This window comes from Porites lutea, chromosome 1 (assembly GCF_958299795.1).
Source record: "Porites lutea chromosome 1, jaPorLute2.1, whole genome shotgun sequence".
Taxonomy (NCBI): domain Eukaryota; kingdom Metazoa; phylum Cnidaria; class Anthozoa; order Scleractinia; family Poritidae; genus Porites; species Porites lutea.
Genome location: NC_133201.1, coordinates 31,854,229 through 31,869,536, shown reverse-complemented (window position 1 = coordinate 31,869,536; position 15,308 = coordinate 31,854,229). Strand labels below are relative to the sequence as shown.

At 38.7% G+C, this 15,308-nt stretch overlaps 1 protein-coding gene across 1 annotated transcript; it reads right to left on the bottom strand.

Moving 5' to 3' along the window:
• Positions 1–775: 775 nt before the first annotated feature.
• LOC140928074 (coadhesin-like) lies at positions 776–14,076 on the bottom strand. The gene is made up of 14 exons (XM_073377797.1): positions 14,019–14,076; positions 12,502–12,624; positions 11,889–12,050; positions 10,947–11,153; positions 8,625–8,795; positions 7,963–8,133; positions 6,733–6,903; positions 5,983–6,153; positions 5,416–5,586; positions 3,716–3,886; positions 2,911–3,081; positions 2,188–2,286; positions 1,514–1,570; positions 776–1,258 (listed from the first exon to the last, which is right to left on the bottom strand). The coding sequence occupies exons 1-13, from the start codon at positions 14,074–14,076 to the stop codon at positions 1,545–1,547; spliced, it is 1,872 nt and encodes a 623-aa protein (XP_073233898.1). The 3' UTR covers positions 776–1,258; positions 1,514–1,544.
• Between the last annotated feature and the right edge of the window lie 1,232 nt (positions 14,077–15,308).

Below are 15,308 nucleotides of genomic sequence, written 5' to 3'. Positions count from 1 at the left end.
ATCAAAGAGAGTTGTCCGATGTCGAGCTTGAACGTCTTGGTGTAACTACGATCAGGATCGTCATCGCCTCCGTGCCCTTTGTGCAGCTGCTCTTAGTGAACGCGTGGCTCTTTTCAGCGGACGTAGTGGCAGCAGTCGAAGGGGTGGACGTGGTGAGAAAAGAAAAGTTTCTTCGAAGAGAGTTGGACGTTATCTTTCATTTGTTTAGCCAGCCGCCATCAATCTAGAACTCCGTCGTCGACAGAAAAGCAAGTGCATGGGCTCGGCATAATGGCTAAGTCAACTCCAAGCGTGCCCATTCCCCCGGGCATTTGTTGGGCATTTCAATACAATAGACCTTTCCCGCATTCCTGTAAACAAAGGCACCAACTCGAGGCTCGGGTGGACAAAATACAGTGATTTGTATGAAACTGTCCAACCAAGTCTCGTCCTCATTTCTTTGTGTTTGCTCACTGGAGCGTAATGCGGGAAAGGTCTATTCTATTTTATTCACACTTTTATGATATATTTACATTATATATAGTAAGGTAGGAATACACTAATAAAGAAGAAGAAGAAGGAAAAAAGAAAATTAATGGATTGGATAGAAGTATACGATGGTCAGAGGAGCTTATTAGCTTTCGAGCTAACGATTTTGTCATTTTGTTTTGGAAACTGAGCTGCAAATGCCCCATGATGGGGCCTGAGTTGCATACAAAAATCTCACGGTAGGGCTTAAAAATAGGGTGCAAATTCTCAACTCCGGGACAACACCAAAATTGTATTTTCCAGTAAATAAGCTACAAAAACCATATTTATTGATCTCCAATAATCTGTGTGAACGTGTGAAACGTGTGAAGCGCCCTACGTAAAATGCCCCTAGTCGCCAGTTACAATTATTACAAAAAAAGATCACATCCATCTTGTTAATATCAATTACAGAACTTTAAACTAGAATTTTACTGTTCGAGATCCATCACGTTTACATTTGACCTTCGTGGCCTTCTGTCTTTTGTCTGTCATTCGTAAACAATAGCTAAAACAATGTCACTACTCCGTCGACCAATCAGCGCTTCGGATCGGATTCCGGACAGATTTTACGGCATCATTATGGCATTTCTGTCGATCGCTGAGTCGCAGACTTTATTCCTCGCGAAACGTCCTCAGCGGCGAAGAGTAAGGAGAAGCAGCTGTTTTCGAAGGCTAATTGTTCTTAGGCTCTTAATAGCATTACTAATATTTCCCACTGTTTCAGTTTAAAGCAATACGTGGAGATTTTCTGCAAATAAAAATAAGTAGGTAATTAGAATTTTTAGTTTAAAACGGTCGTCTTTTTACAAAATGACAAAATTGTCATTTTAACTACCTTTTTCGAGGTTTCAAACGTGGGACAGCTAAATAATTTGTAAATCGTTGGTTAAATGATCTTTCTCTACATAATCTTTTTAATCGTTTGTTTATTTATTGATAATTTTCCACCTATACTTTATTTTGGTTAAAATGCATTCTAGAGCAACTATTTCTTCCCAATTACCTTCGTAAAGAAATTTCAGCCGTAGGGAATCCTAATAAGCCTTTATCCGGTAATGACCTGGAAGGTAAGGTGAAAATAACATCACAGGCAGTTATGACTATATGAAGCTCATTCAATTCAGACGAGTACTTTTCTCATGTCGTATTTTAACCTGCTAAAAAGAACCCTTATGTTATGTTACCATTTCAAGATCCCAAAGTAAACCCATTAGTTTTATTACTAATCTGCCGTAACTGATCGCATTTGCTTTCGTTTTGACAGCAAGACCGCATGTTTTCGCAAATGCGCGAGGAGAGAGACCTAATGAATTGAGTTGGTTGACAAGGTGAACTAGCACCAAACGATAAGAAGGTTTCTCTCTACTCAGCTAAAAGCTTTGCCTACACTATAGCCTGTAACCAGCACAAACATCATATCGGATAGGGCCTCTTATTGATTTTGGCGTGGTTTCTGCACGGAGCGAAGCAGCGTCTCGCCGACCTTGAAATTGTCGCTTTGCCTATCGGATAGGCGAAGTGTGAAAAAGTTTTTATTCTTGAGCGGATAGATTTTTCAAGTCGACCTAAAACGCACTACGGTATAGTGCAGACAGAGCTTCGAGCCAAGAAAAGAGCAAGGCTGCTAATATGATCTTCTTGCAGATTTTCATATAATGTGTATATTTTTGTACATACATGCATTACAGGTTTTCCTGCAATATACATAATACTGTCCACATCGATAGCTCATGGCAACATAGCTACAGAACCTGTAGCTCTGAAAATCCTTACAGCCTGTAAAAGATAAATAAATAGATAAATACAACAAATAACATAAAAGGATATCAATCAACTGAACCATACTACTGGACAACCGAGGATTCCCTGCAGAGAGAGGGTTTAATATCATATAGCGAAAACCCTAACCCTAAATAGTCTCACGAGTCATTGCTTAACCCTAATTACTACTTTAATTGCTTAACCCTAACCACAAATGTCAGCGCTCATTCAAAGCGGGCGACAAAATTAGCCCGCAATCCTAACCTCCAGGATGTTATTACGCATTCGTCGCATGTATGTAGCCAGCATTCAGGTTTGGACTTCCACTAAGACATGGAATGCACATAACGCAATTTTTATCATGCGTGTTTTGACTATTTGTCACGTGAAACATACGCAAAGGAAAGCGCTGGAGAAAAAGCGTTTTGACCTTCGATCGCTGTCGCCCATACTCTGTAACCTTTGGTTAGTACTAGCATATTTGAAATCACTTTGTGTAGGCAATACAAGGTATCCAGGGGTAGTTTGAAATATAGAAACAACTAGGGATTGCCGTGTATAAAGGTCGCCTTTGCAAAGCGACCCAGTCCAGCTGACCGGGCCAGCTAGCCTCATGTTCTCATCATATTAATTACTTACCTGGACACGCATGTGTATTACAAGCTTTCGATTGCTGAGATTGTCCAGGACAAGTTTTACCATTGGGAGACGGTGCTGGTTTATCACAAGCTCTACTCCGGTATTGAGTTCCCCCTCCGCATGTTTTGCTGCACGGTCCAAATGAACTCCACGAAGACCAGTGACCGTCAACTAAGAGGAGTACATTAAAACTAAATAGGACACTAATAAGCGTTTCTGAATTCTATATACCTTCTTCTAAATTTATCTAAAAGCCTTCAACTCCTCTTGTATTTTGTGAAGGCAATGATGTTTGAACAAGTGCGTATTACTAGCACAGAGGTTTCTTTGCAGCACTTGTCTAAGATGCTTCGGCATACGACAGGCCTGACAGCCAGATATACCTGTAGAGGCAGTTGTGCTGAATTTGTAAACGCATACTCTAATCTCATTCGGATCGTGTTTTCCGTTAATAATTGGTGCGAGGTACTTATCCTTGCCATCATAACGCTTGCCTCCATTTTGAATTATTTTTGCCTACAATTGGGCGTAAATCCTGCACTACCACTAGCTATTGTGGGATTTCCTCAGTCCTTCCAGTTGCGTTACAGGTTTGGTTTGGCAGTGAGAGACAGCTAAAGCTTCTAGTAGGGCGAAATTTTTAACAGTTTGCTTCACTATGCTTTCGAGCAATAATTAAATGGTTATAATGTGTTTAAAATCGACAATAATTAGCCACTTGGACTTCGATGTCATTTTCCCGGATCAATCAAAGCAGATATTACATTCACTCCATCTAATAACTTGATGTTCCTGTGGTATCTACCTGCACAGACGTGTATATTACAAGCTTTTGATTGGTGAGATGGTCCATTGCAAGTACTTCCACCACTGGAAGGCGCTGGGTTATTGCAGGCTCTTCTTCGATACTGCTTGCCACTTCCACAACTCCTGCTACAAGGTCCAAACGATCCCCAAGCTGACCAGTGACCGTTAACTAAAAGTAAAGTAAAAAAAAAAATGTTCGAAACAAGCTAACAACACGCATTGATGCCTTGATTAATAAGGATTAAAACTTGATCTTCCAAACGGAAGAAGCTCCATATTTGAAAAAAAGTAACTGATATTTCATTAAAGTGATCATCAGCTGGGGTAGTAAGGGTGGCTGAGTGGTAAGAGCACCGACCTTGGTTTATCCATAATGTATCCATAAACCATATGTACCACAGTATAACTAACCTACTCATTTATAAAACCGATAAGCGTTGAAAATATAATAAAAATCTACGATAACTAGCCACTTGCACTTAGATGTTATTTCCCAGGATCAACAAAAGCAGATATTAAAGAGACTGGTTCACGATAATGCGCATGTGTGAGTTCTGACAGTAGCTGATTGTTTTTCAACCAATCGGAAGCGAGTTAGATGCACGCAAGTAAATTTACAAAATTCAAATTAATTGTTCGCGACGCGAGAGTATTTCCGGGCATTTGGTTTGATTTTATTTATCCCCATAATTCAAGTTTATTCTTTGCTACTCCTCAGATATATGTTGCAGCCGATAAGAACAAGATTTACAGCCCTGTCCTGCTTTGAAACAAACATTTACCAGCGTGTATTTTTACGAGGTCGTACCCACGCTAACAAAACAGTCACCGATCGGTAAACAAAATTTGTAAACAAACATCTTATTACTGTTCTCTCAGTTCGCCTTATATAAACCCAGAAATACCGACAAATAGCGCCTGACCGGTGACAAAAACACACAACGTATGAGTATAAAGATTATCCTTAATTGAGCATAAATTTCCATTGCTTATCAGCAAATAAACAAATTTATTCGCGTTGCATCGGGTCAGTGTTCCGCAAAACAAATGTTATCGAGTAGCACACATAAAGAAACTAGATTATAAACAGAATATTCAGGCAATAATTTATTTTAAAAACATCAATTCTTAAACATATACGATCGTAAAGCAAAGATACAAGGAACATTTCAAGTGTACCAGATCGGTGAAGATCGCGCGGCCTGTTGCGGTATAACTACAGGTCGGAGTCAAAAATCAAATCAAAGTTGAACGAACTCATGCCTTTGACCACTTTCCAAGTGTCGTGTATTCTTTTCGTATGCCACACACTACTCCTAGAACCAGACCAGATCGATAGGCTAAGCTTTTCTATCTCCAGAGACTCTTGAGAACGTCCTGTTGGCGGACGGCCACGATGCTCTTCTGAACCTCCATGATCAAAACATTATTTTTTTGCGTCTTCTTAAAACGTAACCAGTCAAACGACACAACCACACGTTAATCACCACTACCGAAGTATAACTAGACCAGCCAAAGCGACGGATGTCCGAATAAAACGAAGGATTTTCAATGATTGTACCGGTAATGGCGATTTCGAATTTAGTGTTGACCCAACAAATTTATTCTGAAGAGACAAACGGCGCGCATGCGCATTATCGTGAACCAGTCCCTTTAAATTCGCTCCATCTGGTAACTGGATGCTGCTGCAGTATCTACCTGCACAGACGCGTATATTACAAGCTTTTGATTGGTGAGATGGTCCATTGCAAGTACTTCCACCACTGGAGGGCGCTGGGTTATTGCAGGCTCTTCTTCGATACTGCTTGCCACTTCCACAACTCCTGCTACAAGGTCCAAATGATCCCCAAGCCGACCAGTGACCGTCAACTAAAAGTAATAGGAGAGAAAAAAAAACATGATGGAAACAAACTGACAGCACACATTGATGCCTTGATTAATAAGGAAGAAAACTTGATCTTCCAAACGGAAGAAGCTCCATATTTGAAAAAAGTAACTGATATTTTCGTTAAAGTATTCATCAGCTGGGGTAGTAAGGGTGGCTGAGTGGTGAGAGCACCGACCTTGGTTTATCCATATTGTATCCATAAACCGTATGCACCACAGTATAACTAACCTACTCATTTATAAAACCGATGAGCGTTGAAATTACAATAAAAATCTACAATAACGAGCCACTTGCACTTGGATGTTATTTCCCAGGATCAACAAGAGCAGATACTAAATTCACTCTATCTGGTAACTGGATGCTGCTGTAGTATCTACCTGCACAGACGTGTATATTACAAGCTCTTGATTGGTGAGATGGTCCATTGCAAGTACGTCCACCACTGGAAGGCGCTGGGTTATTGCAGGCTCTTCTTCGATACTGCTTGCCACTTCCACAACTCCTGCTACAAGGTCCAAACGATCCCCAAGCTGACCAGTGACCGTTAACTAAAAGTAAAGCAAGAAAAAAAAAACATGATGGAAACAAACTGACAGCACACATTGATGCCTTGATTAATAAGGAAGAAAACGTGATCTTCCAAACGGAAGAAGCTCCATATTTGAAAAAAAAAAAAAATAATAAAGAGCGACATTAATAACATTTTATCGTGATATTGTAAATATATCTATAAGAACCTGCTGTCAATTAGCAAAGCTATTTTGATTGAAACATCATGTGGAAAAACTTACTGTGGTGAGTGCAAAATATACGCAGCGAATACAATTGATACTGACATTAAGGGCGCTTTCCATTTGTCAGAACTGACCAGTCAAGTCATTACTGTCGTAATGAAAGTTTACTTTTAATCAAGACTATCCCGCTAGATCAGTCAAATCCTAGATGGTATGCAAGAAGAAAATAGTTTTTCACCAAAAACTCTTTTCAAAAAGCCTGTTTCATTTTCAAAATCCGGCCAGTTCTGACTTTTGGAGAGCGCCCTAAGTTTCATCGATGTCATTTGTTTCAGTATAAAACCGAAGAAATGCAGCAATAGGAGAGATAAATAGACGAAATGCATAGTTCACCTGGACAGATATTTGCGTTACACGCAATTGACTGATATGAAGGCCCTAGACAAGTATTTCCACCGCCAGACGGTGCTGGATTGGTGCACGTTCTGCTTCGACGTTGCTTGCCTCCACCGCAAGATTTACTACAGTCTTCAAAAGCTCCCCAGGGCGACCAGTGACCATCAACTATTACGAATGTAATTAGAAGGAGCAAATAAGGAAATGAATAGGTTGTAGATAAAAAAAAAAAAAAGTTATTGATATTTTCGTTAAAGTAATCATCGGCTGGGGTGGTGGAGTGGTAAGAGCACCGACCTTGGTTTATTCATCATGTATCCATAAATCACATGCACCACAGTATAACTAACCTACTCATTTATAAAACCGATGAACACTGAAATTACAATAGAACTATATAGCTTCCAAAATTTACGAAACCCACCTCGTGCGAAGAGAAAGAACCACTTTAAGGATGTGCTACCATTAAATCGCTATGAATATTTGCCAAACACGAGATTGTTGTACAGTCTTGGAATTCATCAATCACTAAGCGAGAATTAACTTTGCTCGATATAGTTTTACAGGTTCAATACCTACCAAGTTTGAGCATAAACTACGTCGCCACAAACAAAGCTTTGGAAAAATTACCACCCCAATTATATTAGATAAAGCTGAAAAATTGTTATGATCGGGGTTGCAATGACATCAGACATTTTTTACCGTATTTCTAACCATAAAAACTTCATCCCGAAATATCTCGATAACGCTCTTACAGATTTTGCTTAAACTTCAAGGCGGTTATTGGAGGAAAAAGCCCCCGTGAACGATTTTGGAAGAACAGTTCTCAGTGCCGAGAAAAACTGCTGCAGGTAAAATAGGTAATAACGTCATTTCGTTGCTATGACAACCCCAACAGAACTGTGGTGGCAATTTTTCCAGGTCTTTGCTTATGAGACGTAGTTCATATAATGGTCAAATTTGGGAGGTATTGACCCCGAAAGACGAGCAACCATAAGTTTAAAAAGAGAAAAGAGGACGCATTGTTTATCTAATTTAACATCACTAAAAGTGTAATATACAATGTTTAAATATTCTAGAAATTCAAAATAAAAGTTTGAAAGCGCCTTATTGTATTTTCTAGAATTAGGGGTACTAATTTTCTTAATAAGATTTCTACTTTCATGATCGAATTATTAAGGGTTTGAAATCAACCTTCCTTTAAAACTAACTGATAATGCTTTTCACCTGAACATGTCCGCGTGTTGCAGGCAATTGATTGACGAGATGGCCCCGAACATGTGTTTCCACCGCTTGAAGGAGCAGGATTGTTGCAAAATCTGCTTCTGTATTTAATACCTCCTCCACAAGTTCTGCTACATATTCCAAATACGCTCCATGGAGACCAGTTACCGTGAACTGAGGATTAAATCAAGGGTAAATTATTAACTTAGCAGCAGTCTCCACAGCTCCATGAAGCACACATTGTTTACAAAACCGAGATCGATGCCCCGGGAGTAGATTATCATACAAATTGCTGCATTCTGCACACCAAAGGCCTCGTGTTGGCGCCTTTTATGTTCACAACCTTGCGGAAAATATCTGTTACATAAAAGCCTGGATTACATCAGCAGCTACAACAAATTTGATAAAATAATTCTTATCTAAATGTAATATTAAAATTCAGATGTAAAATAGAAATAAAACCCTTGTGATATGACCGGTTGCCATGGTTGCGTCAATATTGACGTACTCGCCATGACTCCTTTAAATTGTCCTAGATATAGAGTAAAAGTTATTTAAACATTTGTTGGTCATGGCTTGAGTGACTTCGAAGTTATTGAGGCTAGGGGGCCTTCAAAAGCCACTCTCCGGTCTGAATAGGGTTAACATCAGAGTACAATAGTTACCTGCACATGGCTGCCTGTTGCATTTACGATAAAACTTATTAGGGCCTTGACAAACTTTTCCTCCACCTTTAGGAGAAGGGTTCTTGCAAAATCTCTGTTTGTACTGCTTTCCTCCTCCACAGGTTTTGCTACACCGGCGAAAACGTCCCCAAGAAGTCCACCCACCATCAACTAATATAATGATAGCATGGACACATCTCTCTAAGCCATCGTATAAAACTTAAATGACTGGATGAATAAGAGGTCAATTACTTATTTGGTTACAATATCGCCTACGTAGTCATGTACCTCAAACCTCTGCTTATAATGTATCCCTAGCTAAGAATATATATCTTCGTTAGAGGTTTTAGGAGGGCTTATCAGCTGAAGGGCTTATATCTGAGAGAGTTTATTACTGGAATAAAAAAAGCTCTTCGAATCAAGCTATAACGATGCTGATCAAAATACGGACTCGAATTCATTTTAATACATTTGGAGGGGGGAGGGGGCTTATATCCGTGGGTTTTGTATTCGGATGTTACTTTTTGTTTGCAGGCAGAAGGTCCTATAACGGGAGGGGGGTAGGGGGACTAATACAAGCAGCAGTGAACAGTATTTGGTTCGTCATCTGTTAATAGAGGATGTTAGCATCAACAACGAGTACGAGTTCTAGAACGAGATCAGCGATTTTGCGTACTGCGCATCCGTTCTCCGCATCTCCACGTTTTCAAGTCGTCCTGTCAAGTTGCACTACGACGAGTTCTCACCAAAAACTCGAAGTGGGTAGAACGACTGGGAAGAGCTGGTTTTCAAAGGTAAATTCCGATCGTTTAATGCAGTTTCTTTTCGTTTCTAGCCTCTCTTTATCATCTTGAACACTCCTTATATTATGTTTTATGTAAAATACTGCTTTTGAAGTCGAGGAAAAGCAACCGAACGCGATATTTCCTACACAGTTCCATAAACTCGAACTCGGTGTCATCGCTAACATAGAAAGCTGGGAAAACGACTTCGAGTACGAGTACGGCTTGAAGCCGTTCTCGTACTCGTACTCGTTGTTGATGCTAACATCCTCTAATATCGAAGGGGTAAACGAGTTAGAGACTGTCACTCCTTAATTGTCACACTGACTTGACAGAATTACTTTTCTAAGCTACAATGGAGGACAAAAGTCCTTGGAACGGTTATGGAAAACCTTAGCTTCCTTCCTCATTCTTAACTTATCAAATGTTCAAATGTAGCATAATACGCACCTCTCTAACCACTTGGATACCGCGACTGGCCCTCCCCTCCCCCTCCAAACAATGTTGAGATGAAGAAACACTTTTAGGACAGGATAAAGTCTACAGGGGTGCACAAACTACAACATTGCTAGTCAAAGTCGATAATACACCCTTAGAAAGAGTAATAGCTAGTAATTAAACATAAATCCCTTGGAGTTCAAATTGATGAATCTTTGAACTGGCGCCCACACATTCATACCATTTCAAAGAAAATATCCGCTGGTATTGCTATCTTAAGGCGTGTAAGTCATTTTATACCATTTGATACTAGAGTGAATATGTACAATGCACTGGTAATGCCATATTTTAATTACTGTGGTACCGTATGGGGTAATATAAATAAGGGACTAGCAGACAAACTTCAAAAGCTGCAGAATAGGGCTGCTGGAATTCTCACCTTTTCTAACTATGACGTTCGCTCAAGTGTTTTGTTGGATGAGCTTGGCTGGGAAAGGCTAGAATATGTAAGACTTAAACAGCTTGCTGTGACAATGTATAAAATTCATAATAATCTTTCCCCATCGTATCTGAGGCGGATCTTTACCAACACCTCAAATGTACATTCACACAATCTTAGAAATTTTGAGCTAAATTATTATGTCCCCAGACCCAGAACTGAGTCTGCAAAAGGGAGCCTACACTACAGAGGATCTGTTCTGTGGAACAAGATTCCCTCAGAGATTAGAAAACTGCCTAGTTTAAATGTTTTTAAAACTTCAATTCATGGGAAAGATTTTTCTAATACACCATGAACCATTGTAACTCTTATTATTCATGATGTAAGTTTTTGTATTTTTAACATTATAGTCAATAGTTCCTTAGAGTATTTTAGTTTAGTTTTAAACACGATTCCTAGGAAGACCATGTAAAATGATACGATTTCGTGTATAAATAAAGATTGATGATGATGATTGCTTCGAGGTGAAGGGGGGGGGGGGGGGGGGGGGAAGCGGGAAAAATTAAGGCAGATCGTGTTAATTGTCCTGAGAATTTTGTCCTCCATTGTAGGTTTGTTTATATGTGTGTGTACATTTTGCAGAGATTAAACGAAAATCTGTACCTGGACAGGGGTTTTGGTTGCATGGTCGACGTTGTCTAAAAGGTCCTGGGCATCGTTCGTGTCCTGAGGGATTCGAAGGGTTTATGCACTTGCGAACTCTTGACTGTAATCCTGATCCGCAAGATTTACTGCACTTAGAGTATGATCCCCACTGTGTCCATACACCTTGGATTGAGGCATGGGCAGAATTTGATCCCACATTATCCTCTAAAAACAAGATAAAAGACGTGATGTGGATCTACCATACCGGCCAGGGGGCTGGAAAGGTTTTCTGTCAGGGTTAAACGAAACTTAAAGATATTTTTCGTCTAGAAACATGTAACTGTAGCTCATGGACAATGGACTTTCAGTGTAGAAGACTGTTGTTCAGATATTATATCATCCCCTACGGTTTTGTCTCTTTTCTCTTTGTCTTACTTTTTCTCGATATGGTAACAAGCCAGAATATCCATTGTTCAGTATTCATTTACGTAATTCTTAGATATTAATCTCGGTAATATTCGGTAGCAGTCCGTTGTTATCGTAGCGAGACATAATTTATATCGTCTTTCTAGACCTGTAGTATATATACAATTATAAAATACCCAGCTTCTAACTTGCAAACATTCCAGTTATCAGAACAATGCAGCCTTGGCGACTATTGTTTTCTTTTAAGGTTACAAGTCTTCATTACACGCTATCATTGTCGAGTGCTTACCTCAAATATCTATTTATCTTTAAAGAAAGAAAAAATATCTTTGACATTTTTTTGATACAAAAATGACAACAAAATACAATAAGATAAAAATAAATAAAATAATGTGGCTACTACCCCGTTTTGTGAGCTCAACCCTTAGATATGATAAAAGCTAAAACCTACGTAAGCATTTACCGGCTTTCAAGCAAGTATACTAATATCTCAGGTTTGACCTTTAAATGTTGTCAGATTATCCAGATTCTTACTTAAGCAGCTCACGCGCTCGTTGCATCTCCGACTTTCCATTGAAGGCCCCTGACAAGGTGAAGATGAAGCACTAGAACATTTTCTTGATCTGGTTTGTAACCCATAGTAGCATGTCTTAGAGCATCGGCTATAAGCTGTCCAGGAGCTCCACCCGTTAGCGCCTAGAATAACACATTAGACTCAAGTTACAGTTGACATATCTAGTGCGAGGGTCTCAATATACCTCATCAGAACCCTTAAATAGTATGAACATCACCTTAAGGACCATTTAACGGAACACTGAAAGGTATTGGGTTAATTGGAAAAATCCAAAAATAATGATTAGTTCGTGCACGTGTAACGGAGCTGGGAATAGTGTTCTTAAGATGAAGTTATAATAACACGGACAGATATGAGCTAGTATCTTTGTGTTTCTCTAATACATTTCAGAATATTCAAGCTTGGGCGTTGAAGCGCGCACCCTTAGCATCGGGCGGTTTCTTGGCCAAGACTGCTGTTCGATGTAATGACTGGCAAATGCAGATCAATTAAGACCGGAACGATTTGAGCTGATCTAAGACCTCTTAATCACAGCTAGATGTCAGACTGATTGTTTGACTTTAAGGTATTTACCAGAGCATCGGTGACAGGTTCTTGGACAGTAGTTGTATACAATTGGGTGAGAACATCTCAAAGAATACCTGCGACACCAGTAGATATATACGTCATTGCAGCCTATGACAAAGCACTCGTGTTAGTGTGCTATGACAAGGACAATAATCTAACATCAAAACAGCCAAAAATAACGTAATTTGTACAAGAGAAAAAACTTTCGGTTGCTGCAATAAGTGACTGTATAACTTATGAAATACGCCATTATATTTAATTTCTCACCTACTCATGATCAGTGGATCATTGGCATTGACTTAGGGTAAAAGGATTTTAAAAAAAAAGCAACAATAACAACTACAACAAAAACAAGAAACTAAAAAAAAGCCCATGCTTGGGTTAACCTTCATATAGACTAAAAGAAAGAAATGAAACATAAAATAAGGTTGCTGTCTTCTTCATTCTGTTTCTTTCCTTTCACGGGTTGGTTGTGATAAAAATATATATATATATATATATATACCGGCTCCCAGTTCCAATAAAATAGGGTCTTCGTAGCTAAGGTGTTGGCAGTAGCATTACTGCGGTAACAAAGAGGCCATAGGTTCGAGTACTTTTGAAAGCCTGAAATTCTTCCCGGGCATAATTTGCAACTGCTGAAGTTGTGATTACTAATGCGATGGTCATATCTTCATTAATTTTACTCATGTATGGATGATTGCATTGTTGCTTGAAAAGCTTTTCAAGGTATTCAGTAGCTCCACTACAGTGTAACAGTGCCAAAACTGTTGTCTTTTCGACGCACATGTACTTGTGTCTTCATCAATCTGATATACGGACTTATTAGGATTTCAGTTATTAAGTCAAGAGATTTTACAAATTTCTCTTTTCGACTATACCAGGAGAGTTAACGTTGACCGTCAATGTGGTGCATTTGCATCTTACCTAAATGTAGAAAGTAACTAAATTATAGAAAACCTGGCCCTAAATTGTGATAAATAATTGTCATTTATTACTATAATCACAGGTAGCCCAAGCTCGAAATATGAGCATCGGCGAACATCGGCATTGCTGCGTAACATTCGAAATATAAGGATTTGTATGGGGAAAAAAACTATCGTTTCTCTAACCTACGAAAATGAAAGGATTTCAATAAAAAAACAGCTCACCTTACTTAAAATGTTTATTATGTTTCTCCTGTGTTGTCCACGGGGCGATTTATGGCCGCTTTATGGGTTTTTATGTAAACGGTTTTCTCTCTATATAAACCTTTATATAGAGAGAAAACCGTTTACATAAAAACCTATAAAACGGCCATAAGATCGACCCGTGCACCACACAGGAGAGACGTAACACACATTTTAAGTAAGATGAGCCGTTTTTTAATTGAAATCCTTTCATTTTTGCAAGTTACAGAAACGATATGTCTTTTCCCCATACAAATCCTTATATTTCGACAAGTCCCATTATGGCTCTTGATTTCGAATATTACACAACAATGCCGATGTTCGCCGCTATAATCTATTTAAAATATCACTTACCCCCATCTATGTGTGGCCTCTCATCGTCTTGAAGATTTTCTGCAATTTTTCGTACCATTTTCTCATAAGTTTTAGTTTGTACAAATCTCTTTTTTCTATTACAAAATATTTTTATTGATTTTTTTTTCTGCTTATATCAATGTTTTAGCTCCTCCTCGTAAGCGCTTGGAAATTTTCATGCGGACGCGAATGCGCGTTTTCCCTCTCCCTGCATAGCGTTCGTTCGCTTTTCATAGTTCTCTCGTGCCTCCCTTGTATGCTAGGGAAGTGTGTCAATAGAGGCATCGATCGGTTGCATTATTACCTCTTGTTGATTCGGAGGTTCTCTGTAAAGTAAGCATTTCCCAATATTTATAAAGGTACCTCAAAACTTATTCAGTTAGGATACTTTTACTTCCCTAATGACCTCCAGAACTCTATAAAATGTAAAACATAATTGATAAATTACCAAACAGATGTTCCAGTGTCTTGGCAGGATCTAAATAAGACAAGAAAAGGAAATAATTATCCCAGTCTGCTATGCACGGCATTCCCAAACCGGTGTAGAGGCCTCGTTGTGTTAAAATTAGCCCACATTTAAACGAACGTTAAATATAGAAAAATGAGTTTTAATGTGAAAACTCAGGGAAGAAGAAAATAAAATTGAAGTATTAAAATGATAAACATTGCACACAGGAGATCTTGATATGAGGATTTCTCGTGTAATTATAAGTTCTTAAATCTCGTCTCCTTTCTTTAATTTCTTTTAATGTAACATAACGGCTATGAAGTCTAAATTTTTAGCACTGTTTATACATGTACGTACTTTACGAAGTGCATAGCAGAGAAAAATGTCTTTTTTCGTTGAATTTCATGTATTACTCTTTTAACACGTACTTATTGTGCACATGAAGCATCCCTTCTGTAATCACCAGAAAGTTAAAACAATAGTTATACACTTTAAATAATCACCTTCTTCAGCGCCTTTTATCGAGACGAAAAAAGAAAAGCTGATGATAAAAAATGAAATAAAGGCCACTTGTCCCACCTCCATTGCTCTGACAACCTAATTCACTTAAGAACTTCACGGGTAGTTACGTCGTGGAAAAGCCTTTTTTAATGCTTTTGAAACAAAGGAGTTGTTCTACTTAATGACATTTTGAAAATGGTTGACCAGTATCAGAGCGCTATATCGCAATCATAATATTCGATTCATTAAATTGATAGTCTATTCCGTGGCGTTTTTCTTCTAATTTCAAATTAGTAACTAAGACCTTCCCTAAAGTAAAACATGAATAAAAACTGATGACA

Bases quoted from the DNA above. Each gene is read 5' to 3' on its own strand.
- LOC140928074 (XM_073377797.1), bottom strand. From the start codon at position 14,076: ATGGTACGAAAAATTGCAGAAAATCTTCAAGACGATGAGAGGCCACAC. The intron at 11,154-11,888 runs GTAAGAATCTGG...TCTTGTTTTTAG, and splicing joins CGAGCGCGTGAGCTGCTTAA to AGGATAATGTGGGATCAAAT. The intron at 3,887-5,415 runs GTAGATACTGCA...CTTTACTTTTAG, and splicing joins TAATATACGCGTCTGTGCAG to TTAACGGTCACTGGTCAGCT.